General features: G+C 37.5%; 1 protein-coding gene across 1 annotated transcript in view; it reads right to left on the bottom strand.

The window, feature by feature from the left end:
- The window catches only part of CNBD1 (cyclic nucleotide binding domain containing 1), a 173,359-nt gene that overhangs the window by 55,863 nt on the left and 91,348 nt on the right, over positions 1-26,148 (bottom strand). The window contains exons 7-8 of the mRNA XM_039841979.1: positions 12,978-13,115; positions 11,729-11,861 (exon numbers count right to left, since the gene is read on the bottom strand). Of these exons, the coding sequence (XP_039697913.1) occupies positions 11,729-11,861; positions 12,978-13,115 (271 nt within the window). The remainder of the gene's footprint in view (positions 1-11,728; positions 11,862-12,977; positions 13,116-26,148) is intronic.

The raw sequence follows: 26,148 nt of genomic DNA, 5'->3' as shown, positions 1-26,148 counted from the left end.
CCAAAGAAGAATTTTGGTGATATTACCAGTGACTGACGAGATGCTAAGCACATAGAAACACTTAAAGAACATAAGAAAAGGGTATGATTTAAATTACACAGGAAGTGTACCATCTGTCAAAAATATTTCTGATTCACCAAAAATATTGCTTTTTTCTAGCACTGTGATGAATCTTGATATATCCGTATATAGAAGGATGCTGAAACAGACAGATAGGTGTATGTATTTCATTCCAATGAGATATTGTGTATTAGGACAAGTAAGCAGACATGTTTGGCCTGACATCTGAAATCAAAACTCTATTTTCAGTTGAAATGGCAAAATGTCCTTATCTCACAGGGCTCTTTAGAGGAGCAAAGAGATTATCTAACAACCTGAAAGATACAGTGCTTTACAAATAGCACGAAGTTAATAGAAGAAAATTGTCTTTATATTTGTGTGGAAGAAGATAAGTTTCTAAGTTATCACCTGACAATCATATATTTTAATCATAAATTGTAGTTAATCATGGTTAATTGTCCATTTAACAATGATACGCTGATTAGTTACTTCATTTTGACACTACCTGACTATCTACATTGATTTCATCCAATTACTTAAGCAGCATTATTTCAGAGATGAATAATCACGTACTAAATGGACTGGCCCAAGGAAGCACATGGACACCACGATGCACTTATCATTCATACCTAGCATACATGATAATTAAATTTATTCATTATTTGAGATAATGATTTACCTCATTCATTTCACAATAATTAATTTTGATTTAAGAAATATTCTGCTTGGTATTGTTTAATGTACTCTGGACCAGTGTAGGTAAACCATTGCGTAAAGAGATTTATTTTATTACATGACTTCAGAACATTGCTTATTTACATTCAAATTAGTTTATCAACCCTATATGATATTTATGCAAAATCATACTTCAGTACACCTACTGATGATCTAGCTTTCAATTTTGTGCGTAATATTCCAACAAAAATGTGTGGAAAGTGTTATAATTTTAGCACTTTCAAAACCAGTTTAAAAAGATATGATAAATCTCATTTCCATTTTTCTTATTAGATTTTGTGTACTCTTTCATATTAATTCTCTTTTATAATATTATTTGTTGATTATTCTGAAACTATTGTTTTCCTCTTAATCTCATCACTTTTACAGGTTGAACGTTCAAATTGTTTGCCCATATTTCCTTCCAATTGTCATTTTTATTTTTAACATAATAACTAATCTATTTAAAATAATTTTGCCACACGACAGGTTAAAACTCTAACTTAACCTATTCCCCTATGTCTGCAGATTATTTCCTAACACTTTTTATGAAAACAACATACTAACCTTTCCCATTAATGCATGACACTTCCTATTATGTACTGTCCACATTCTCCGGCGCATTAGTGTCTTGTATAAGCTAATACTCTAATAAAAACAAAAGCCAAGGGCATAAAATGCGGCTAGAGATTTTATAAGAAATAAATTTATAGCCTGTGTCAAGAATGGTAAAATATACTTACGCATTGAAGAAATACCTCTAATTATAAGAAATTTTCCTAAGAAAACAATCAGGTAAATAGTATTTATGCATTGAGTATTCAAAACTGAGCACGTAAGATATTTTATACAACTTAATAGAGAAATTTTTAAATAAATTGTGATAATTCACAGAAAATATGCTTCTACTAAAATTCATAACTTTCAAAATTGTTATTGCCATGGAATATGTTCATTTTAGAACAGCCATAGGCAAAGAGTGCCATTAACTCTATAGTATTTGACTTTGGGTAAATACACAAAAGCTACTTGCTTCTGAATTAAAAACGTGGGAAATACAGAAAAACGTTAATAGTTGATGTCTGTATGAGTATAATTGTATGTTACATAGGTTTTATCATCTTCTGTTTTCCCAAACTATATACACTGAGTATACATTATTTTCATAATTAGATGTCTGGGGGCCACTGAGTACAGCAAGAGCTATGGGCCGGTTGCTTCTCCAGAAGACCAATGGCACAGCAGACAGAGGGCAATACAGCTGGGTGGCTGGGTGGCCTCCCTCTCAAGGGTTAGAGAACAGGTGCCTGCATCCAATGCCCTGGCTTTTCGATAGGCTTCCCGGAGGACTGGCTTCTGCATTATCTCTCAGATCATGGGTGGGACTTGTACTATAGCTATATGGGGGCTGCTAAGAACAAAAAAAGAACGGGGTGGCATGCTGCTGCTGGCTATAGAGGACCCACGGTCCAGCGAGCAGACAGACCTAGAGAGAGTAAGAGATTATGAATTCCTGGAAAAAAAGTAATCAGCAAATTCCTCTAATTAGGAATCTACACACACAAATCCAAAGACACATCCACAGAAAATGCTTCAGAGGCCCCGAATTCTTTAGCTGCACTGACTGGTGAAGGTCTGTCCCTGCATAAATGCAGACTCTAAGGAATGGGAGAGGTGGATAGTTTTTCAAATCCTAAAGCCCCAATAGCAGGTTACAAGACACACAAAGAAGCAGGAAAATATGGGCCATTTAAAGGAGCCAATTAAATCATAAGAAATTGACCCTAAAGAAGTGGACATATATGAATTACCAGACAAAGAATTCAAAATAACCATCAGAGAGATGTTCAATGAATTCAAAGAGATCAGACAACTAAATTAAATCAGGAAAATGATGCACGAACAAAATTGCAGAATCAACAGAGATAGAAACTATGAAAAAGAACCAAACTTAAGTTCCAGAACTAAAGAATAACTGACTTGAAAATTTCACTAGAGGGACTTAACAGCCCTTGATCAAACAAGAGAAAGAATTAATTAGCAAACTTGAAGACAGGACTTTTGAACTTATCAAGGCACAGGAGCTAAAAGAAAAATAATGAAGAATATATAGGAGTCCTCGATGGAGATGAAAGGAAGACAGAGACCCTATTTGAAGGAATAATGGTTAAAACTTCTCAAATTTGGACCTACAAGTTTAAGAAGTTCAAGTCACTGCAATTAAGATAAATCTAAAAAGATTTACACACAGACACATCATAATAAAACTGTCAAACATCACAAAGAGAATTTTGAAAGCTGAAAGAAAAGGCAACTCATCCTGCGTAAGGCAGCTCTGAGATATGCTGCACAGCATTGTGCTTATAGTAACAATACTGCACACTTAAAACTGTCGTGTAGGTCCCTTGTTTTCTGTTTCTGACCACGATAAAAAATAAATTGGTGTTAAGATTTAACTTCTGAGTTATTAATATTTTTTCATTACTTCTCCATTGAAACATATCCTGAGTTATACGCACACACACACACATACATACACACACACAATTTCTTATAAACAAACATTCCTTCAGTTGTTTGAGATATTAATAAATCATTCACCTAAAAGAGATGGCACATAATTTTGACTGTCGACAAAATAAGTTTTCTGTCTACACTCCAGAGCTTTAATCACATAAGATGTGTTTACAGAAACAACTGAAAATAATCTCAGAAGTATTTTTCTGTGTCTCCACAGAAAAATAGTTTTGTTCTAAAATCTTTTTTTTTTGTCTAGTAGGGCTTTTCCAATGATTTGAGATTATTTTATGCTCATCCATTTATTATTCCTCATATGAAACTACTGCAGATTATTTGATTTATGAGTAGACCCTTCTGAGCTCCAGGTATATAAGGCAAAGATTGTACAGGCACTGTCAGTGGAGAAGAGAACTGCACTTGTTACCTGCTGGTTTTATTATTACTCTAGGCAAGACTTATTAGGACAATGCGAGAACACCTCGGAGAGACCAGAGGCTCTTGACTTTTATTCTCCTTTTTTTTTACATATTTCAATTTTTTAACAACATGTAGTTTTAAAAAGCTGCATATAACTTCTTTAATCTAACGAAGAGAACATAAGAACAAAGTATAAGATATCAGATTTTCCTGTGATAACCAGAAAAATCACTTCTTTCTCAAAGACACCCCAGGTTACACAGGCCACTGAGTGGTTGAGGTCATTTGCTGCACCCTATTGATAGTTCCTTTATGACTGAGATTTGTTCGAGTAACGCATGTTTCTTCTCTTTAAAACTCTGTCTCACATATTTGACCAATGGCATGAATAAATAAGGGGCCAATGCACTTCTTGATGACAACTGCTTAAGCACATGAAAGTCTTCTGTGCAAAATGCCTCAATAATTATTGTCACATTATTCAGATCCAAGTCACTTATTCTTGAATAGTAACTCAAATTTGAGTTATATTTTACACTCTATGGCATATAAAATATTACCTCCAGATAAGTTCCAGTAATATTTTCTGAAATAACATTTGTCTAAGGAATGTAAGTGAATTCATGATAATAAAGTACGTGCAAAACGAAGCAAACCTTCTCAAGTTCGGTGTAGCTTTGTCCTGCTGAAATAGGATTTAGATACATGGTGTTTTATCACAAAGCCCAGGCACGCTTTCTGGGGGAAGGGTTGAGTTCATATTAAAGCAAACATCAGATAATGGCACTACACTGGCAAACAGTCAAAAATTAAATAATAAAAATAATTCAAAAATTAAAAGTATGCTATTTCAGAAGTTTAAGCAAAAATACTATGGCATTCAAGCCTAAATTTATAAATGCCCACATTTTTCTCAGAGCAGATATTAATCTCATAGCTGTAAGTATCTTGTAAAAGCTCCTATAAGATTTAGGACTCTAAAGAGACCAGAAAAGAAATACAGGTCTGGGATGTGGCTGCCCTCTGCTGATCCAAGATTTGTCTTGTTTCAACAAAGGACTGTTATGAGAGTATTATTATGTCAAATTTCTAAGTCTTCTAAAATGCAAAAGTTAAGAAAAACATGCAAATAACACTATCTTTATCAAAGTTTGAGAATTATCATATAGACTTATGAATAATTAATTACTCATGTGCCTGTCGTTTGCATGTAGAAATACAAAAAATTAAAATAGGGTAAGAATGCTATAGTCAGAGGTAGACTGCTTCCAGCAGGGTCCTGTTTTTCTTTCTTTTTATAAGCAGTGCAAATATTTTATAACCAACACTGTTATTTCTCAAGAGCTGAAGACCTGCTCCATTAAACAGTAGTTTAGGAAACTTTGAATAAATGTGTTTGGGAGTCAAAATGAGGAGCAATGCCGCTGACACTGTAAATATGTAAAGAGGTGAAACCAGTCGTGTGCCCATCATCCTAAGAGGAACCCAAAGACTGCCATGTAACTCACACCTAGGAGTGAGCAATGGTTACAAAGAAAGGGCTGCAATAGGAAAAGGTACCGATTTATTAAAGCAGATTAGGATCTCAAAGCTCTGGTATGCTGCCTCAAGGAGACAGTATGAGAGAGTAACTTGCTTTTAAAAAATAGGGAAAATCTTCCAGGTATGGCTCAGTCCAGGAGACAATGGATATAGATTTTAGAGACAGATATACAAACAGATGTGGATATACAGTTTTTCTGCTTTGTTGAAACTGTGAAAGCCTACAAAACTCTTCTTATAATAATCTTGAGCAAGAGTCATTCTACAGATTCCAGAAAATTCCAAAGGAACCACTTACATTGCTTGGCGGGTCAGAGTGGTGGTCGTGATGGTGGCAGTAGGGGGTCCCGCTTCATTCTCAAAAGCAGAGAAGGGTATTTTTCAAGTCTTCCATCGTACTTTGGGGTAATGTGATGTAACAGTTTTGTGCATCGTCCCTAAGTAGCTAATACTGTTTTCTAGATGTGGAGTGGGGGACATTACAGGTTCCAAATATGTGACAGAAAGAATATATTTGCATTCAGGGCCTAGCCTTATGAAATATCAAATCACTTTTGTTATTAAAAACTATAGTGATGTGGTTACAATCTCAATATTAAAATGAGATTTATAAAGTATTTGAAGATTCTTTTCTCAAGTAAATTGTTATAGGAGACCTTCAAATACTAAGTTCCCTGTACAGAATACAGTTTAGTTTGTATAAGTTCTACATTTATAATTTTAAAGTATAAATGTTCCTTTTTGAGGTCCATTAACAACTATGAAGAAAAAGATTTGTGGTATCCCAATATATCTATTTGTTATTCTAATAGAGTCTGTTTAAAAAATTAAAATACATGCAAAGTATTACATGCAAATAGGTTTTCATTTTCTTGAGATAATATTATCATCCCCCTACACACACACACACACACACACACACACACATCTTTAAACGTGTAATTTCAGAGAAATTTAAGACAAAAGTCAGAGTAAGAAAAACAAACCTACAATGACATGGTTTACTTTCTTAGCTGTAGTCACTTGTTAGAAAGTAGTCATTAAAATGATTTATAAGATCTTTAAAAAAGCAGCCACAGAGTTCATCCTTACTGTCAGCAGTTTAAAAGTCCAGTTCTATAAATCTGCTACACCAATATGTTTGCCTTTTTTATGTTCTACAATGTCAGAAAGGGTATTGCACGATCTAAGTCTGTGCTAATACGAAGCTGCCAGCCACGTGGACCTCCTGAGCTTCTGAAGCATAGTATGGCCAAGCAGAAGGGTGTTTAAGTACAAAACATACATGGAATTTGAAGACTTAACATGAAAATTAATATGAATAAAATGACGTAAAACATCTAATGAATAATTTCATATCGATTGCCTATTGAAAATAGAGTTAAAATATATTAAACTTAATTTCATCTGTTCATTTCTACTTTTTTAAATGTTGCTACTAGGAAATTTAAAATTACATATGTGTATATGTGGCACGGTATTTGACTGTGCGTGCTTATGAATGCATGTCTGCTTAGCGATGCTTATGTGTAAGCGAAGTGAATGACAGCAATAATGCAAGGGATGAGGTAGAGGAAGACGGATAATTCTGTTACTACAAGGTGCTCTCACCATCCATGAAGTGTGGTACAGTGTGATTTGTAAATGGGCTGGGATTAGTTAAAAATATATATTGCAAACTCTAGGGCAACCGCTAAAAAGAGTTTTTTAAAAAGTATAACTGACATGCTAAAGAAGGAGAGAAAATGAAATCACATTAATTACTCAATTAAAACCACAAAAGGTGAAAAGCAAGTAGAAGCCAAAAATAGGAACAAAGAACAAGGGCAACAAATAGAAAGCAATAACAGATATGGGAGATATTATCCAACTACACTGATCATCACATTGAATGTCCATGGTCTGAAAGCACCAACTAAAAGACAGAGACTGTCATTTGGATCAAAAAACAAGACCCTACTATATGCTATCTACAAGAAACCACTTTAAATATAAAGACGTATATAAATTAAAAGTAAATGTGTGAAGAAAAACATATAACACTAATCGAAAGAAAATGGGAGTAGCTGTATTAATGTCAGACAGTGCAGACTTCAAAGTAAGGAGAGTTATGAGTAACAGAGGGCACTGCATAGTGGAAAAGGGGTTAATTCTCCAGGAAAACAATGATTTTAATACGTATCTGCTAACAGGACATCAAAATATGTAAGGCAAAAACTGACAGCAATGCCAGGAGAAAAAGATGAATCCACTATTGTATTTGGAGACGTCAACCCCTCTCTTTCAAAAAGGGACAGGTCCAACAGGCAGGAAATTAGTAAGGACTTGGCTGAACTTAACACCATCAGTCAACCGGATGTTATGAACACCTATAATAATTAATCCAACGAGAGCAGAAGGTACCTTCTTCTCAAGCTCACATGGAATAGTCACCATGACAGACCACATTCTGGGCCATAAACACAACAAATTTAAAAGGACAGTGGTAATAAAATGTCTTCTCTTAGACCCCAGTGGAATTAACTACAAACCGATAACAGAAAGATAAACGGAAAATCTCAAAAGGTGTAAGGCTTAAGCAACACACTTCTAAATAATATGTGGGTCAAAAAGAAAATCTCAAGAGATTTAATAATTTAAATTTAATTGTATTTAATTATGTTAAAAGAATTTGAAATTTAAATTAAAAATTAAATTTTAAAAATTAAATAATTTTTAAATTAAATAACTAATAATATTTTGAATTAACGTAAATGAAAACAATTTATCAAAATTTGCAGGATGCAGTGAAAGCAGTGCTCTGAGGGATGTTTATAGCACTGAATGCAAATATTAGAACAAAAGAAATATCTAAGGTCAATAATCCAAGCTTTCGGTTTAGGAAGAGAGAAAAAACAGCAAATTAAATCCAAAGCAAGCAGAAGAAATAATACAAGTTAGAACAGAAATCAATGAAATCGAAAGCAGAAAATCGATAGAGAAAATCAACAAAACCAAACACTGGTTCTACAAACCAGCAATGAACAAGTGGAATTTGAAATTAAAAATGCAACACTATTTACATTACCACTCCAAAAATGAAATACTTAGATATAAATCTAACCAATGTGTATAAGATCTATATGAGGAAAATTATAAAACTCCGATGAAAGAAATCAAAAACCAAATAAATGGAGAGATACTCCATGCTGAGGTTAGGAAGATAATATTTTCAAAATGTCATTTCTTCCCAACTTGATCTATAGATTCAAACTGTTCCCAAATTCCCAACTGTTTTTCGTGGGTATTGACAAACCGATTCCACAGTTAATAGGGAGAAGCAAAAGGTCCAGAAGACCCGCCACAGCGGTGAGGGCGAAGAACAAAGCTGGAGGAGTGGCGCCATCTACGCTCAAGGCTTACCAAGAAGCAACCGCAACCAAGACAGTGCGGTATCGATAACTTGACAAACAATAGACAAGTGGGTCAAAGAAGCGAAATGTGCTATATCAAATCCCACCTGGAAAAGATGGAGCATAAGCAGGATAACAATAAAATGTACGTAAACAGTTCATTGAGGCCAAGTTCGTTTACCATTATTCTTATGCACATAATACGCATGGAAACAGGTTGATTACTGAGATCAGCTGGCTGCCATTTTCTAGCCAGTCACACGTTGGCAAAACAATACCTCGGAAGACTTTGGTTGGTGTGATACAGACCAGACAGGCCTAAATTACAAGCAACATTGGCACATTCGTCACAGCCAGGCTCCCCGGACATACGGGGAAAAGTAAGGAAATAAAACCAGAAAAAAGCTTCACTTATTTCATGGATTGACCAAGATAAATCCTAAATTCTATCAACTTTTTGAATAATTAACTGATCTCTCTGAAACTTCATCCAATACACATTTCTAAAATAAGATGAAAACACATTTAATTATGCTTTGGAAATCAGACTACTGCTAATTTTAAACCGAGATAATGACAGTATAATTTGAGCTACATTCTCTACATTTTCCGATAAAAATTCAAAATAAATCTTGAGTAAAGTCAAGATGTATTATACTTAAAGCTTCTCTTTGATATATCAAGTTTGTCACTACCATGAAAGAAAATTAGATTAGGATGACAGGACTTATTCTTCACCTACGTATGTTTATTTATAAGACGCACAGTATTTCAGAGCTGAAAGGGGCTTTGAAGATCATCCAGGGAAACTGTCATTTCCTCCTTAAGGAGGATAAGTGATTTTTAAAACTGTATAAATGTAATACCACATACTTATGTATTTCGTAAAATAATGCTACTTTTGACTTATTCAATATAATCACAGATTGTCCAATGAAATATAGTTTCCACTATTTTTTTGACATTTACTAAACAAGAACTCGAACCCAGCATTAGTCTAAGAAATTGTGCATCAAGTCAGTACTTTCTTAAGTCTTCGATGCTAAATTTAAATATTTTAGACGGAGACACAGATTATTCATCATTAGTAATATGATGAATATATTAAAAGCACTATTCCCCTTTTTCCAAGTTTTGTATTCTTTTGACTCCTGTAATTAAAGATATCTTTGATTATGGTTTCTCTCCTCCTTTTGAATCACCTGAAAAATATTAATGTCTTGATATACTGGCAAGGCTGAGATATTATTTTTACACAAAAAGCCCTAAAAATGAGGCATGGACCAAGGTTTGAAATTTCTGATACGAAGTGGGATAGCCATAACTACAAAACATCCATATTTAAAAAAAAAAATTGTTTCAGTACAGTAAACATGCTGAATTTAAGAATGCTCAATTCCCAATTTTTTACAAGTCACTTTACCTCTTGCCTTCCATAAGTACTACTGGCCAAAAAAATGGCATTTATACCTCATTAGGAATAATGTTTCATGAATAAAAATGCAACATGACTAATATTCAACTTTTATAAGCAAGAGAAAAAAATATACGTCTGGCTAAATATGGGCTAGACACTATACTTCAAAAAATGATAAATAAAACATAAACACCAGCACTGTAAAGAAATTTGAAACAAATTCAGGAAAGGGTTTAAAGGCTCACCAAATTTAACAGGTTTATTAGGTATCTCAGTTTTTGAAGCATAAACTTACCCCTAATGACATTTACTTTTTTGCAATGAGAGAACCTCTGTGCGGCGCCATGCTGGACCTCATTTTCTCTTATACAGTGACCCCCTGAAGGACATCTTAGTGAGATCCCCAAACTCCTCCACCACGTGTTTATCATTAGAACAGTCACGTCACAGAATTTGCAGCTGAGACTCATTCTTTTTAGAACATTAACTTCCAACTAATTCTCCCTGGGGGAACCAAATCCCTCACTACAATTATGGCTCGGGAGCCTGAGGGGGAAGCGTTTCCTTGGAATACCTCCTCTGACGTTATAACTCGGGGCCAGACGCCCAGTGTGCAGCTGGAGGAGAGCCAGCCGGGCTGCCAGCCTCTCTCCGGTCAGCGGCTGTCTAAGGAGCAGCAGTGACCCCTTACTGAAGGGGCCCAGGCGCTGACCGCCCGCCATGGTCCCTCCTGTGTCGGCGTCTTAGGCAGCTGGGGCTGTGGTGTCAAACACCACAGGCCGAGGGCTTAGACAATGGATGACTGTTCAGGAGGCTGGGAGTCCAAGATCAAGGAGCCTGCTGACTCAGTGTCCGGCAAGGCCGCTTCCTGGCTTGCAGAGCCGCCAACTGCTGTGTCTTCGCGTGGCCTAGAGGGATCACCTATCCCTGTCCCTTCCTTCAAGGGGACCAACCACTCAGGGAGGCCCCGCTTTCCTGGCTGGAGCGCCGCCCTGAGGCCCCAGCTCAAAACAGCGCGACACTGGGGGGTCAGGGCTTCCACGTGCGGATTCTGTGGGACACAGTCAGCCACAGCAGCTGGTATCTCTTATTTAGTAGGTTCTCACAGATGGAAAAAGGGTACAGAAGGCCCCAATGGCACCTCCACTCTTCATGCACACGTCACCCGGGACATCCACACACCCGGCCACGCTGGACACTGGGCGTGCAGGCAGCCATGCTCCTGCTGGCCTCGCCTTGCCCTGTCTCTGCTCCGCAGAGCATTTCCCATGGACAGAGTGCAGCACAGGTGCAGAGCAGCCAGCCTGCTGCTTGGCGGGTGCGTGTTCAACCAGGAACGAGAAGGGGATTCTGACCTCATTGCACGTCCCTTTCAGTTCGGTCCTGGCACTGACTGTCAGAGTGGGGTGAGAAGGGCAGGGCTCTGGGAAGATGCAGACAGATACGGAAGTGAGGCCAGTGAGGTCACTCTCCAAGCCGATACAGAACGATTTTTGATACAAAAAAAAAAAAAGGCAATAATCTAAATGTCCAACTGAAAGATAACATTAAATAAATCGGACACTCATATGAAGAAATAGTATAAAACATGAAAACTATGAAAAGTTCCAAACTCCAAAAGCATAACGTTATGTGAGAGAATGATCCACAATTGCATCAAACTCACCATGACCCGGAGGAAACTTTCTCCATCTGATCAGCAGAACCAGCTCGTGTATGGACAAAGTGGGCCACTCCACGTAGTATGGACACTTTCGAATCAAATTCACTATTTGCTTATTTTCAAATTTTGTTTTTTCCTGAAAAAAAATAAATATCAAATTTTCAATATTAGGTAATTTTAAAAGAAGTAAAAAAGTATAGCTGATAAATGGTAGCAAAAGAAAAATAAAGGTTACATGATATAAATTAGCATAAAATACATTTGACTTTTATAGGAGCAGCATTCTATGATCACATAACCACAATGAAAATTTTTATCTTCAAATCTGCTACTAAAATTATACTTTCCTACCTTCCATACTATTATTAGATTCTTTAAATGTTTTAGCATTTTTAAAAAACCCTGTCATAATCAAGACTAAATACAAATGTTGTAACTGATAACATTAAATAAGTAATACTGATATATGAAAATGAAAACAGAATATAGAAATTTTTTTTTTTTTTTAAAGCCAGCCACTGTGAAACCAAGGATACGGAACGAAGGTGAATTTTGAGAAAGCCATCTGCAGCACCGACACTGAGACCGTCAGAGAACAGAGTGGAGAGGACAGGCGTGTCCACGCCCCCCCTCCAACATGAGCCCCGTTGTAGCGACTGCGCAGCAGGACCACAGCAACCTCCTGTCCTGTCATTTACGCAACCTGCTCTGCCATCCGGGGGAGGAGAACTTGGAGAAAGGACGAATTTTGGATATGACTAAAAGAGAATAAATTGTTAAACTTGAAGTGAAAAAGTTATCTTAACGTAGAGGAATTCGGGGTCCGATCACCTAGCCACGCAGCTCGGGGTTATGCGAGGAAATCGCGCGCCGACCGCGCCGGCTTCTTCCCCCAGGCGGACTGCAGCGGCGCGGAGGCCGCCCGACTGATGTTCCTGCACCCCAGCACCACAGCACACGGCGTGCTGCCGGCCCCGAACATGCGGGAAGGAGGGAGGGAGTTTAAATTCATGAGAAATCAAAAGTGACCAAAAATATACACAGAATATATGTGTAGAGACCTTTCTTTCCACGTCTACCATCACCATTGGAGGTTTAAATGGTGGTCATCAAATAAACCACATTTTTATGCTCTCCAGGTCAAGTCAAATTAAAAATAAAAGAGATATGGACATATTCTGTCCAGACAAGCAAAACGTAGCTTGATTTTACAACGGTGTTGTAGTAATATATAGATTAGATCGGGTCATACCAATTTGATCTTCGCGTAATCCTTTGCGGGGATCTTGAGGATTTCACAGTCTTCTTCCGTCACCACTGAGAACTCCCTCGGTTCCAGCTGAAACTGAGCTGAGACTTCCAGGGTTCCAAAGGTGCTCCATGGTCTAAGCTGTGGAGGAACGAGAGGCAAATTACAGGTCATTACCACTCACCAAAGTGAAACTGCGGTGCCGGTGTGACTGGGCGTCTGCGAGCGTCCGCCAGCGTCCGCGGTGGGAAGTGCGGGTCGCGCTCCGGGCCTGTGGAAGAAGGGGGTCTGCGGAAGAAGGGGGTCTGCACAGTCCACCACGGATGTCATACTCTTTCTATCAACGTCTCTTCCCCAAAGCAAGGGGAAATTTCCTTTTCACTGCATTAAGAAAATAACTTATGAGAACAGATCTATTTTATTCATTGATTCATTTTAAGTACCTAGAATAGTGCTTGGCATGCAGTGGCCATTAATAAACATTTGTTAAAAAAAAAGAAAGAGAGAAAATAACACACTTCCATACATTATCTTCTTATTCAGCTTTTTTAGTTCAACTTGCAAATTATGTAGAAATTAAAACTTAGTGGATGGAAAAATAAACTTAATAACACAAAAATAAAGTGATGAAATGTTGCTATGTAGCTTAAATATCTAATAAACACCTATAATTTGACTTAAAGAATAAGAACGACAAAAGCAAAGATTTACAGAAAATGACAAATTATTTTAAAAAATAATTTCCAGAAGAGAACAACTAAATAAACCACACACAGAAGAAACACTCTCGACCTTGCTAGTAGAGAAATGTACATGGCAAACACAGCATGTCCAATTCCTCATAGTGAATACCTCTCAACCTCTCTCTCTCCACCTCTGTCTCTCTCTCCAGAGAGATAGGTAGGTAGGTAGGCAGGTAGGTAAGTAGGTAGGTAGGTAAGTAGGTAGATAGACAGACAGACAGACAGACAGACTGACCGACCTCCTACAGGTTTTGAGCCTCTCATTCCATGATGTGCAGGAATAAGAAAATGCTTAAGAAAGAGGCGTATCGAGCTCCCTTTACTCTCGTTCCTTTTCTCAGCACCTCGGTACCTCTGGTTCTGACTGCCTAGGTGGGCTGAACTCTAAGTTTTGTCACCCCGGTGCTCTAAGACGCCAGGACGCTCTGACCTACGGCTCCTGCTTAGTTGCTCATCCCGATGATGCTTCTAGTTGGCGGATGCTTCAAAAGCGGTCACAGAGTTCTGACCCAGAGCCACGTGTTTCTCTTCATTCTTGAATTGTGGCCTTTCAAGTCCACGTCCACTTAGCTGCTCTCAAATACCCTGGGTTCTCTGGTTGGTTGGTTTTGGCCAGCTTTTATGGTGGTTCTCAGCAAGGAGACTGGTTTGACGCAACCCAGTCCTCATGGTCTAAAGCAGACAGAGATCCCGCAGACTCAAGTGACTGAGTTTCTGTGAAACAAGATCTACCTCCAATTCTATTGTCTCTGGACTGGGTTTGCTTGCCTTGTCATTCCTATATGAAGTGAGTGACAAAATTGCTCAGAATAATCAGACAATGATATCCAGACCTTTTCCCACAGAAGATAGAAGTAGTGTGGAGATTCTGGCAAGGTAATCCAGTAACTTCTACATTAATTAGCATCTGCAATAAGAACAACATTCTGAAGAACTTGACCCTGGTTTTGACTTTCTCTTCTCAAAAAAGCAACGGAGAGAGATCAGATGGCAGCTTCTATACAGGAAGTAAGAGTTAGTCACATTGAAAGATATATATATATATATATATATATATATCCTGTTTTTCTCTTTCTTTTTTATATATTTATTCGTTGTAGTTGATAAGCAAGTCAATGAATATTATTAATAACAGAGAAAGTTTGAATGCCAGAGCTATTCATGCATGAGAGTAATATGCATACTTAGCAATGATTGCTACTTTGCAGGTTATATATGTCATATGTGTGTGTGTTCTGTTTATCTCTGTCAATTAAATTTTTTGAAAGTTTTTTAAGAGCTACGAGTTCTCTACTTCATATAAAAGATACACCTAGGAGTGCAAGAAAGGGGTGGGTCAGAGAAGAGAAAAAGCGCTGTGGGAACCACTGGGCAATGTGTTCCTGGCAGGCGTCACACCCCTCACAATGCGGTCTCCTCAACAGCCCGCCTGCAGCCGTGTAGCACAGGAGCACAGCCCCGCTGACAACCACGAACGGACTCTTGGGTTGGTCCTAAGTATTAATTTTTATGTTTCAGAGAAACAATTCATGCTCAGGAGATGGGACATTTTTTCTATGTCTTCAGAAGGTCCTAACTGACTAAACTGAATTCCACAGTCCCCCAGCATGATTCTACACTTCGCTGAATCTGTTTTGGAAAATCTGAATGTTTCACTCAAACAGAGTGCAGTTCAAAACATTCAACCAACCAATTAAAATATAACATTAGGAAAAATAAATTTCATAATTTTCTAAACATTACTGATACTCGTTAGTTATAAATGAGAAAAATCTTTTTTCATATAATTATTATTTGAGATGTTTATTTTCTTATAACAAGGAGGAAATTAATCTATCCGATATGTAGGAGCGCACCATTCAACCACTAGAAATAATCGTTCCAGCCTGCCACTTAGTAACTTGTTATTCCATCCTGGATGGTACACTAGATAGATAGGTAGATAGGTAGACAGGTAGACAGATAGATACATAGATAGATAGACAGAGAAATAAATAAAAGTATAAGTGGCATAGTCACAGTAATTTGAGTCAGCACTAAGAACTAAAATATTTTTATAATACCAAATTAAATATCAAGTTAAAAATGTTAGTATCTACTTTAAATAATCACAAATTTAAAAAATTAGCACGTAAAGTTTATTAAACATGGAGCATATGTTGAAATGCATACTTTATACATAGTCATCCATAAGTACTCATCACATGTTAATTAGCTATTCGTTATGAAATCTAGAGCATTAATGAATTACCCATTGTTAAATACATTGCTCTGATGTGATATGAATTTTATATGGAAGATGATATATTTTATGGTTTTTTTATAGCAGCCTTTCCTTTATCTAGTAAACCAGAAACACAGCTTCCTGGTTTTATATTCAGAATAGAATATTTCCTCCACATAATACTGAATTCAATGTCTTATATATCCATTTATTCTGAGTTTAATGTGCTCTTATGAATAAGTTTCATTTAAATGAGCTTAGATATAAAGTGAAATAACTGTGTCAGCCTAATCTCAATGTGAATATCATTTAATATTTACATTTTGACTTATAGTTAAAATAAGCACTTCGAATTGCATTTGGGGCTTTTCCATATTCACCATTAAAGAACTGTAAGCTTCTTAACAATACTCTCAAATTTTATAATTGTATAGCCTGTTTTTTAAACTTTTCAATGTATAGTAAGCATATAAAAATAACAACAAAATGAACCTCTGCCCACTATCTGGCTAGAGAGACAAAATTTTCCTATTTAGATAGAGGTAGCCATTATATTAATTATAAGAATATATCATTTTTAAATTTTATCTTAGTACATGTATATAACTCTAAAACATATAGGTTTTACCTACGGCCTCACATTGTTTAAAATAGTATTAGATGTTCTGTTTCTGCTAAAAGGTAAGGTCCTGAAATGCAGCCATGCTAAGGCAGCCCGTCCTTTTTTCTGTGGCTGCAAGGCTCGGCTATGAGCCACAGTTTGGCTATAAAAGCACTGTATTAATTAGGTAGCTTCATTTTAAGTATCTCTTCCGGAAGTGTCTTTTCCAGAATATCTAGGCTATTCTTGGCCTTTTGCTCTTTAGTATAATTATATACCTGAGTTTATCGAGAAACAATTGTGTGTGTGTGTGTGTGTGTGTGTGTGTGTGTGTGTGTGTGTGTGTGTGTGTGTGGCACATGTTATTACATAACTGTCACCATAGAGAATCTATTATAGTGAAGGGTTGCTAAAAACTTCAATAAACATTTTCTTACTGATTGTGAATAATGGTTCTATATTTTATTCCAGTTTGTTTTATGCAGATAGATTTGTGAAGATGGGTAAAAGCAATTTCTTAAAAATCTTTTTGGAAAAAAATAAGCTTCAAAAATTAATTTCAGTATCACACAGACACAAACACACACACACAATGTGCATATAAACGACAAGCTTATAAAAGAGAAGTGAATTATGGTCATCAGAGTTGACAAGGACACTGTGGTAGAGGCAGTCTTGCACTTACAACGGTTTGACTTACAGTTTTCAACTTTCTGACTATGTGAAAAGAAATTACACATCCGGTAGAAGCCATACTTTGAATTCTGGATTTTGGCCTTTTCCCTAGAGAGCAGTACGTGGTGTGGTGCATTCTCATGATGCTGGGCGTGGCGGCGAGATGACTTTGCCCAGCTGTGGGCTACCGCAAGGGTTCTGAGCATGTTTAAGGTCAGCTAGACCAAGCTGTGATGTTCAGTAGGTTAGCTGTATGAAATGCACTTTCAACTTATGACATTGTCAACTCGCGATGAGTTTACTGGGGTTGAGACCACCACACATCACCATGGGTTTGAGCGTACATTTCAGATGACATCATACAATGAACACGTATAAAAGGAGTTCCACTTAAATCGACGAGGTTCATTCCCCATTCTCAAAGTGAGACCTCGTCATCTGACTTTCTGCTCCCACAACAATAGGTGCTCACTTTAGTCACCCTAACCACAGCAGTAGACAGAAGCTGGCAGCTGCATTTCTAGCCATGCTCACCACGCCATCTTCTCAAAGCCGAGGCAATTTCCTTATCTCAGTAACAAACACATAGGAGTTCAAAATGTCTGTGGAACTGAACTGACCATAAAGAAAATGCCAAAACATAAGCCTTTAACAAAACAGATAAGGATCTCTTAAAGCATTTGAAAAGTTCAGATGCTACAGTGGTAAATTTCATGAAGATCTATCTCAACTAGCAGAACCAAGCTGCAAGCTGATATTCCTGAGTTTGACCAGGACAGATGGTAATGGGATTCTTAAAAGCAGGGAAAGAAAATAAAAGAATTAAATCTCTACTTGAAAAGTAATGTTATTTAAAGGAAAGAAGCCTAGCCTGAGACTCAACCAGAATGCTTTTGCTATTCAGAATCTAGTTTTATGTATTTTAATAATCACAAAAAACAATGTTCAGTCATCCTCTATACTGTGTTTAATAAGTCATTTACTAGGGACAAAGCGTAGTTTTTGAACTATGCCTAAAAGGATTTAGATTTTTTGCCATCGCCAATGTGAGGAAAAGCAGAAACTTCAGGCCTATGACACTCTAACTTGTATCCTCACTCCAGTGGCAGTAACTAACCCATGAAGAACAACGCACCAGTCACGAAGGAAATGCTTGTCATGGTCAAAACAGTGTGCTTGCAACTCATTCCTCAGATACATCTGAAATTAATGGGTGGTTTAATTCCAACCTTTTCCAAAGGAAAGACTGGTGTATTAACAGAGCACCATTACAAAGGACTGGGGGTGAACTGAGATGTCCAAACACACTTGAATAAAACAGAGGCTGTCTGTTGCTTGAACAAATAACTCTCAAGAAAAACAGTGCACTACACGAGGCAACCGGCTGGAGGAACTTCTGACAAAACATAAAGCCAACTTCAGAGAAATTACTATTGTATGTTTTTGCAAGATGTCAGGACTCAAAAGAACATCCAAAAGACTTATGGTTCGAGTGGAGAAAAAATTGTTAAATCGAACCAAATAAAATCTTTTCTTCCAAAAAATTACTGATCTTTAGACATGGAAAGACAATGTTGGTACTTAAAACTCTTGGCTCAAAGAGGGCAAGAAGGGATGGATTTGCAGAAGCAGAAATAAACCATGAGCAGCGTGGGATGCCTGCATCAGTCTGCGTTGTGGTCTGGGGCTGGGCGAGGCGAATTAGCCTCCCAAGCCACCAGGGGGCTTGGGTTCAAAATGCCGAAGCACGTGGTTATTCAAGTAACTGCTTATTTTTTTTTTCCTTTTTGTAATTAATTAATTATTTTTTTATGGTGACATTGGTTAACGAAATCCAATAAGTTTCAACTGTATACTTTAACAGTAAGGTGTTACTGCTATATAGTATATATAGGCCTTAATACACACACACACACACACACACTGTGTTCACCTCCCATAGTTAGATTTCTTTCTGTCACCACATAGCTTGGACCCTCTTTACCCCATCTACCTTCTCCCCAGTTCTCCCCGCCACCCTCAGGTGGACATAGCTACAGTTTTCTTAATTTACAACTACGTTTCTGTTAGTCATTGATCATGTAAGAAAACTGATATTGTATATACACACTAATCCTGCACCATCCGTCTCTTTTGTCTTAGTCTGTTTAATAAAGACATAAGTGTTCCCTGCAGTACAACCGTGTCAGGACTTCACAAACGTGAGATCGCTGAAGCCTCGTAACAACCCTACGGCATGAGGTCTGTGACTGGCTCTGCCATCTGCCAGCGGTGTCACTCTGCGGAAGCGACTTCGCCTTCCGAGTCTTACTTTTGTCTTTTTTAAATGAGGATACTAGCCTTCGCTTACCCTTTCTCCAAGGCTCTTCTTCTACGTGGAGCCAGTTTCTGACCTGTATCACTTCTCCTTTCTCTCTAAAGAATTTCTTTTAACATTTATTTCAAGGCAGGTATACCAGCAACAAATTCCCTCAATTTTCATTTGTCTGAGAAAGACTACTTCTTTTTCAGTTTCGAAGGACAATTTCCCAGGATAGAGAATTCTAGGTTGGTAAATTTTTCTTTCAACATTTTAACTAGCTCACTAGAAGGGCAACACACAAGCACCCTGCCCTCCAGGCCTGACAAGGGAGAAACTGAGCACTGGAAGAGCTGTGTGGGGCGGGCCATGTGACAGGAGCTGAGGCCTTCGGGTGAGAGACTGAGCCAGCAACAATGCAGAGAGGGAGCCAGGGCATAGACACCTTGACCTCCACTCTCCTGCCTCTTTCTGGTCTCTGGCTGGGGCTTCCCCTGAATGGAATCCAGCTGCAGGCCCGGGCCTAAGGGCCCTCCTCTCAATCCCACAGGCTAGCCTTGGGGCGCAGAGCCAGGTGGAGAAGGGTGGAGTGTGGCTCTGTGGCTGAGGACGGGGGAAGAGAGGGTACGCGAAACTCCTGCCCTCGCCCTCATTTTACTGCGGTTGCGCCCTCGGTCTGGCTCAGCCCCAGCCCACCCCTTTCTCTCCTCTCTTCCTTCTCTAGACCTGCCTTCTATCCATTCACCACTGAATTTTCCAAACTTCACACCTGCCAGATGTTTACTCATTTGCGCTTCGAAATCATTGCTCAAAAGAGGATTCTTCATGGAAAACTCACCTGCCCTCCCCATTCCCGCACAGTCAGATGCTCCTTGATCTTTGAAGCTTTCACAAGCTCCCACGTCCCCACAGGCACTGTTCACCACTCACCCCGCGGCAACCTCCCCACCTCTGACATCCCACAGAACTTTCTGTCCCAGCAAGTCAGCACTTCAGCAGAGACTAACTTCTGTTGTTATATGATTTGCATGTGCACATGCATTCAGTCCCCAGCTAGATTGAAAACCTTTAGTGACAAAAAAAAAAATTAACCTAAGTTTTAGATTCCCCATAACATCTAACAAAGCTTTATAAACACTGCATACTAGACTTTAAATTTGAGAACAAGAACAACGCCAATTTCGTAACATGCCGTACTCTGCAATTAACACATGTCACTGAGTGGGTGACTATTTAAGGTTTGTTGACTTAACTACATTAAAATAATCAGTGAAAGAATAAACTGTATGCTTCTACTAACTTATTCTCTAAGTAAAATAACTAATTGCTCCTCTGATTATAAAGAAGTTTACAGAGTCTAGATATGAAATTGTCTTTCTTCATGTAAATATAATCATTGAAATAAAAACGTAATTGATGTTGAAAAATGTTAAAACTCTTATCGTACTAACAAAATATTGAAAGTCAATTTCATTGTTTGATGTCGAATAGATGACAAATTTCATAGAATTGGATATAAGGGAAAAGTACACTTTGTTTCATGTTTAAGTAAATACACAAAGAAAGAACATGTTTCCTTTTTCCTACATAGGACCTGTATATCTTGAACCACAGTTTAAGATTATTTTTTTATCACAATAATGAATATAACTCTGGTTATAACAGCATAAAAAAAACAGAAATGAATGTCAGAAGGGACACAATAAATTTAATCTAAACGACTGTATTGTTCTATCAAAAATGCTCACATTATCATCAATTTATGTGGGAACACAGGAATCTGCTATCAGATATCACAATCAAGATGGACTCCACAATGCTGCTTTCTAATCTATCCACCCCTTCCACTTGAAAAATATTTTCTTCAAAGAAATCTTACTCAGAAGTACAATATTAAAAGGTAAATGCAGAAGAGTTGTCTGTGTGAGAGATGGCGCCGGAAAGCCAGCCAGCGTGGGGAGCAGTGTGTGTTCTGCCCACGCTTCCGAGGGCCATGACAGCTGTCCTAGAGTGACTGCAGAGTAAAACTGGGAACACGGCACGAGCAAACATATTCACAGCCATCTGCCGCTGAGCGGTGCCACGACATTTGGAAAGGACAAATGCTACATAGTGCCTAGACAGAGGGTCAATCCATTTTCTAAGAAAGACTGTCATATTACAAAGGTACCGACCATGCTCAATACGCAAAAATATCAGAAAAACAAGGCCACAAAAATTAGGCAACTGAAATTACACTAAGGGCCTCGAGGGCCCTGTGATGTGGAGAGCTCGGCCGGCCTGCAGGATGGTCGCAAGGCTCGCTCAACGTCAGACTGCTGCCGAGGAGCCCATGCGGGAAACACAGCATCTGCTCTGCTCCGCAGCTCGTCCCGCGTCTGCCCTGCTTGCTACCAGAAGCCTGGCTGCTCCGGCAGCAGGCTGAAGAGCACCCAGATCATGGACTAAGCCTTGGGCCGAATCGTGATTAGCCTAAGTTAGTAATGTGATCACATCCACCTCTGTCAATTTGGAGTTGAAAGGCGGACTATTTTAGTCCATTCTGGATGCTAGGACAAAATACAATAGACCGGGTGACTTATAATGAGCAAAAAAGCCTGGAATAGTGACAACAATTGAGAAGCGAGTCTGAGGAGGAAAGCCAGCATTCTAAGGATGGCAGGATGGAAAGATGGGGAAGCCCCTGAGTCCAGACAACGTTGTGCGGCCCTAAATGAACAAACTCCTGAACCATCTATCTCCAGATTTCCTTCATGGGGCAGAACATATTATCGCTTAAGCCATTATCAATAGGAGTTTATATTACATATATTCAAAACTCTCTTAACTTAGAAGTAAAAACCAAATTCTCTCACCAAGTTTCATGAAATGGATTTCAACTGCAAGAAGAAAAAACCTTCTTTATTCAAATAGTGACAAGCCATACTTAAAGTTTATGTTACTGTCAAAAATTCTGACATTCATTGGCATCATCTACTTTGCTAATAACTAAACCCAAAGCTTCCCATTCTCAGTATGAAAAATGACAGAAAGATCATAGAAATTATAACTTGGGAAATGAAAAACTATAAATAAGCTTAATCCAGAAGTAGTAGAAAAATTAGTAGTGGAACAGGCTTGCCAGTGCTTTTACCCTCATCTTTTCACTATTTTATGTCTACTGAAAAAAATTAAAATTATAAATAGTGACGAAAAAATAAATTGCAATCTTAAAGCAGTAGTTCCGTAAAACTTTCTGGAGAAGAAATTGGCAGTAAATGAAATCAAACGTATGCCTATGAGATATCAGTTCAAGAACCTGTTGGACTTTTAAACAATGAACCTGTTTTACCTGAACCATCATATTTATGTAATACTGAAAGTTGAAAGAATGATCCTTACAAATGAGAGATCTGTTTACTAGCCCTAAAATATCTGCCTAGGGCTAACGGCAGCTGGGATGCCTTCTCCTGTTTAATTATCCAGTGAGAAAACTAATTTTTACAAAAATAAAAGCACAATCTTGCAAATATAAGATGATGTAGGTTGTTTATATAGTGGTAGTTTTGAGGTGTCAGGGCATTTACTGTCAACGATTTGGGCAGGATGAGAACAAGTGACAGTCACATGGAAGAAGGAAAGTTGCTTTTCTAACATGTACTCAAGAAGTTTGGAGTCACAGTGTACAATTGCACAGCGGCTTGAAGGACCCGGGATGATGAGCCATGTCAATGACCTCAGTACACACAAGTGAATTGCCCCTTGAGACAGAATAAATCAAAGAGTTTGGGAATACAAAAGCTAAATATGTAGACTCTGGGTGACTGCGGTGTCAGTGTAAGCTCGTCAGCAGTAACAAGGGTACCCCCTAAATATGTAGACTCTGGGTGACTGTGGTGTCAGTGTAAGCTCGTCAGCAGTAACAAGGGTACCCCTCCAGTGGGGGACGCCGATGGGGGGGTACTGTGCAGGTAGGGGGTGGGGCTACTTTCCTCCCAGTTTTGCTGTGGACCTAAAACTGCTCTAAACAAAAATAAAGCCTTAAAAATATAAGAAAGTTTCTTAAGCAGATACCATGATAGAGGCCAAAGAGTCTCTGGACTCAAAAATAAAATAAACATGATTTTCCAAATTTAGTTAATTTCATAAAGAAATTGAGAAAATGGAAAATTTTAAAACCTGAATTTTTAATCTGGAAATTAAATAGAACCTGTTACAATGCAAAAGAAGCAAAATTGCTAAGAAATAGAAATCATGAGCAAAAAAAATTAAATCACCACTATACTCAAAGATCTTAGAAATTAATAATCAAATAGACAAAAGCCTGAGAGCAAAATGAACACAGAATGAAACAGGCATTTCGCAGCAGACATGCAAACATTCACAAACCAGAAGCTGCACTTACTTCTCTACCTCTAAATAAGTGTTATAATATTAATACCTACTTTAACTCTTCTATAAATTTGTAAATGTTTCCCAGCTCTTTTATAGCCACTATTTAAAAAGTTGAAAAAAACAATAACATACTTGAATATATTTTGGTGTCTTCCGAATAAAATGGTCAAATGAGAAACGACCTTTTTTAAAAAAATGATTGGGGGAAATATTGATTGAAACAAATTTGTTGAAAGCTTTATTTCTATTAAGTTTATGTTTGTGAAATGAGATATACCTGAGTTAATGCCTACATGTGAAGTCTTTTTATTAAACAGACTTAATATACACACGCAAACGTCTTTATTGCTTCTATAATAGAGGAGCTGTAAGAACATCACATAGACGGTAAAATTCTCTTTACTTCCCCCGCCCACCGCCACCCCGCCCCCACCTCTGGCAACCACCAATATCTCCTCTGTCTCTATGAGCTTTGGTCTGTTTTATATATTCCACAGAGAAGGAGCATACAGTATTTGTCTTTCTATCTGTCTTATTTCACCTAGCATAATGTCGTGACAAATGGCAAGATATCTTTTTTATGGCTGAATAATATTCCATTGTATATATGTACCATATCTTCTTTATCCATTCATCTGTCTATGGACACTTAGGTTGTTTTCATATCTTGGCTACTGTAAATAATGCTGCATAAACACGGGGGTGCACATATCTTTTCAAATCAGTGTTTTCTTTTTCTTTGGATAAATACCCAAAGTGGAATTGCTGAATCATACAGTAGTTCTATTTTTAATTTTTGAGGAACTGCCATACTGTTTTCCATATTGCCTGCACCAATTAGCATTCTTATCAACAGTGCATGAGGATTCCCTTTTCTCCACATACTCACCAATATTTGTTATCTCTAATCTTTTTGATAACAGCTTTTGGTGTCAGATTCAAAAAAATAATCACCAAGACCTATGTCAAGGCACTAACCAACTACACCTTGTTCTAGAGGTTTTATAGTTTTAAGTAAGCCTTTAATCCATTTCAAGTTAATTTTTGTGTACTTTATAAATCACTGGTCCAGTTTTCCCAATACCATTTATTGAAATCAGGGTGCATGATGCCTCCAGTTTTGTTTTTCATTCTCAAAATTGCTTTGGTTATTCTGTTTTGTTGTTGTTGTTGTTGTTGTTGTTGTCCTGTATTAATTTTAGGATTATTTACTCTATTTCTTTGAAAAATGCCTTTGGAATTTTGATTGGGATCTATAGATTTCTTTGGGGAGTACAGATCTTTTAACAATATTGATTCTTCTGATCCATAAGCATGGACTATCTTTCCACTTATTTGTGTTTTCTTCAGTTTCTTTCATTAATGTTTTGTAATTTTCAATATAAAGAACTTCACCTCTTTGTTTAAACTTATTTCTAGATATAAACAGTGTAATTTTTACTCTTCCTGTAATTTATTTTCAAATAGTAGTAAACTTGTTTATTTTCAGTTATATACCACACCTGAACTCTCTGAAAATAAAAGGCCAGTACATGTAGTATGATAAAAAATACAATCATGTTGTAACTAAATCGCAAGATATTTCTATTAAACTTTTAAAGAACTGGAGAGACAATTAAATGTTAAGTTCCAATCCATTTTTATAGCAAAAATATTTCCTAAGTGACTTTTTTAACTTTTGAATATTCTAAAATTTGTATCAATTATAAATACAAAATAATTGTATGTATTTTAAACACATCAATTAAGACAAAATAAATGTCTTAAGCATATGAAAACAGAAACTCTAAATCGATAGGGATTAAATCCTCTATTATTTGCAATTTAATGGAATCAAAACTCATTTCACAGATATCTTTGATATTTTGAAGGCTCTAATTAAATTCAACTGAAATTAATTTAATTTATTCTTATTGAACACCTTAAAAGTTCCTGAAATACTATACTAGGCAACTGAAAAAGTATGTTCCCCAATGTCACGGAAGTCACCTTGATTTTGGGGATTGGGATAGATGTCCAGGAAGATCAGCATCAGAGAACCATTCAAGACAGTCTGAATAAATGAGATAAGACATGGAGGGGATCAGTAGAAGTCTGGACTGGGACCAATGCCTCTGAAGTCTGTCCAGATTTTACCCAAATATCTGATAAAATCTGAAATGTACTGGGCAGTATGAGTAAGATCCTCATGGCTCAATTACCCTAGGCTAAGAAAGATACAATCTGCACTGATAACACAGATTAGAAATATTTTGTAG

The sequence above is a fragment of the Pteropus medius genome, unplaced genomic scaffold, assembly GCF_902729225.1.
Source record: "Pteropus medius unplaced genomic scaffold, Ma_sr-lr_union100, whole genome shotgun sequence".
Lineage (NCBI taxonomy): Eukaryota > Metazoa > Chordata > Mammalia > Chiroptera > Pteropodidae > Pteropus > Pteropus medius.
Note: the sequence above shows the minus strand (reverse complement) of the source record. Positions and strands in the feature narration are given on the sequence as shown.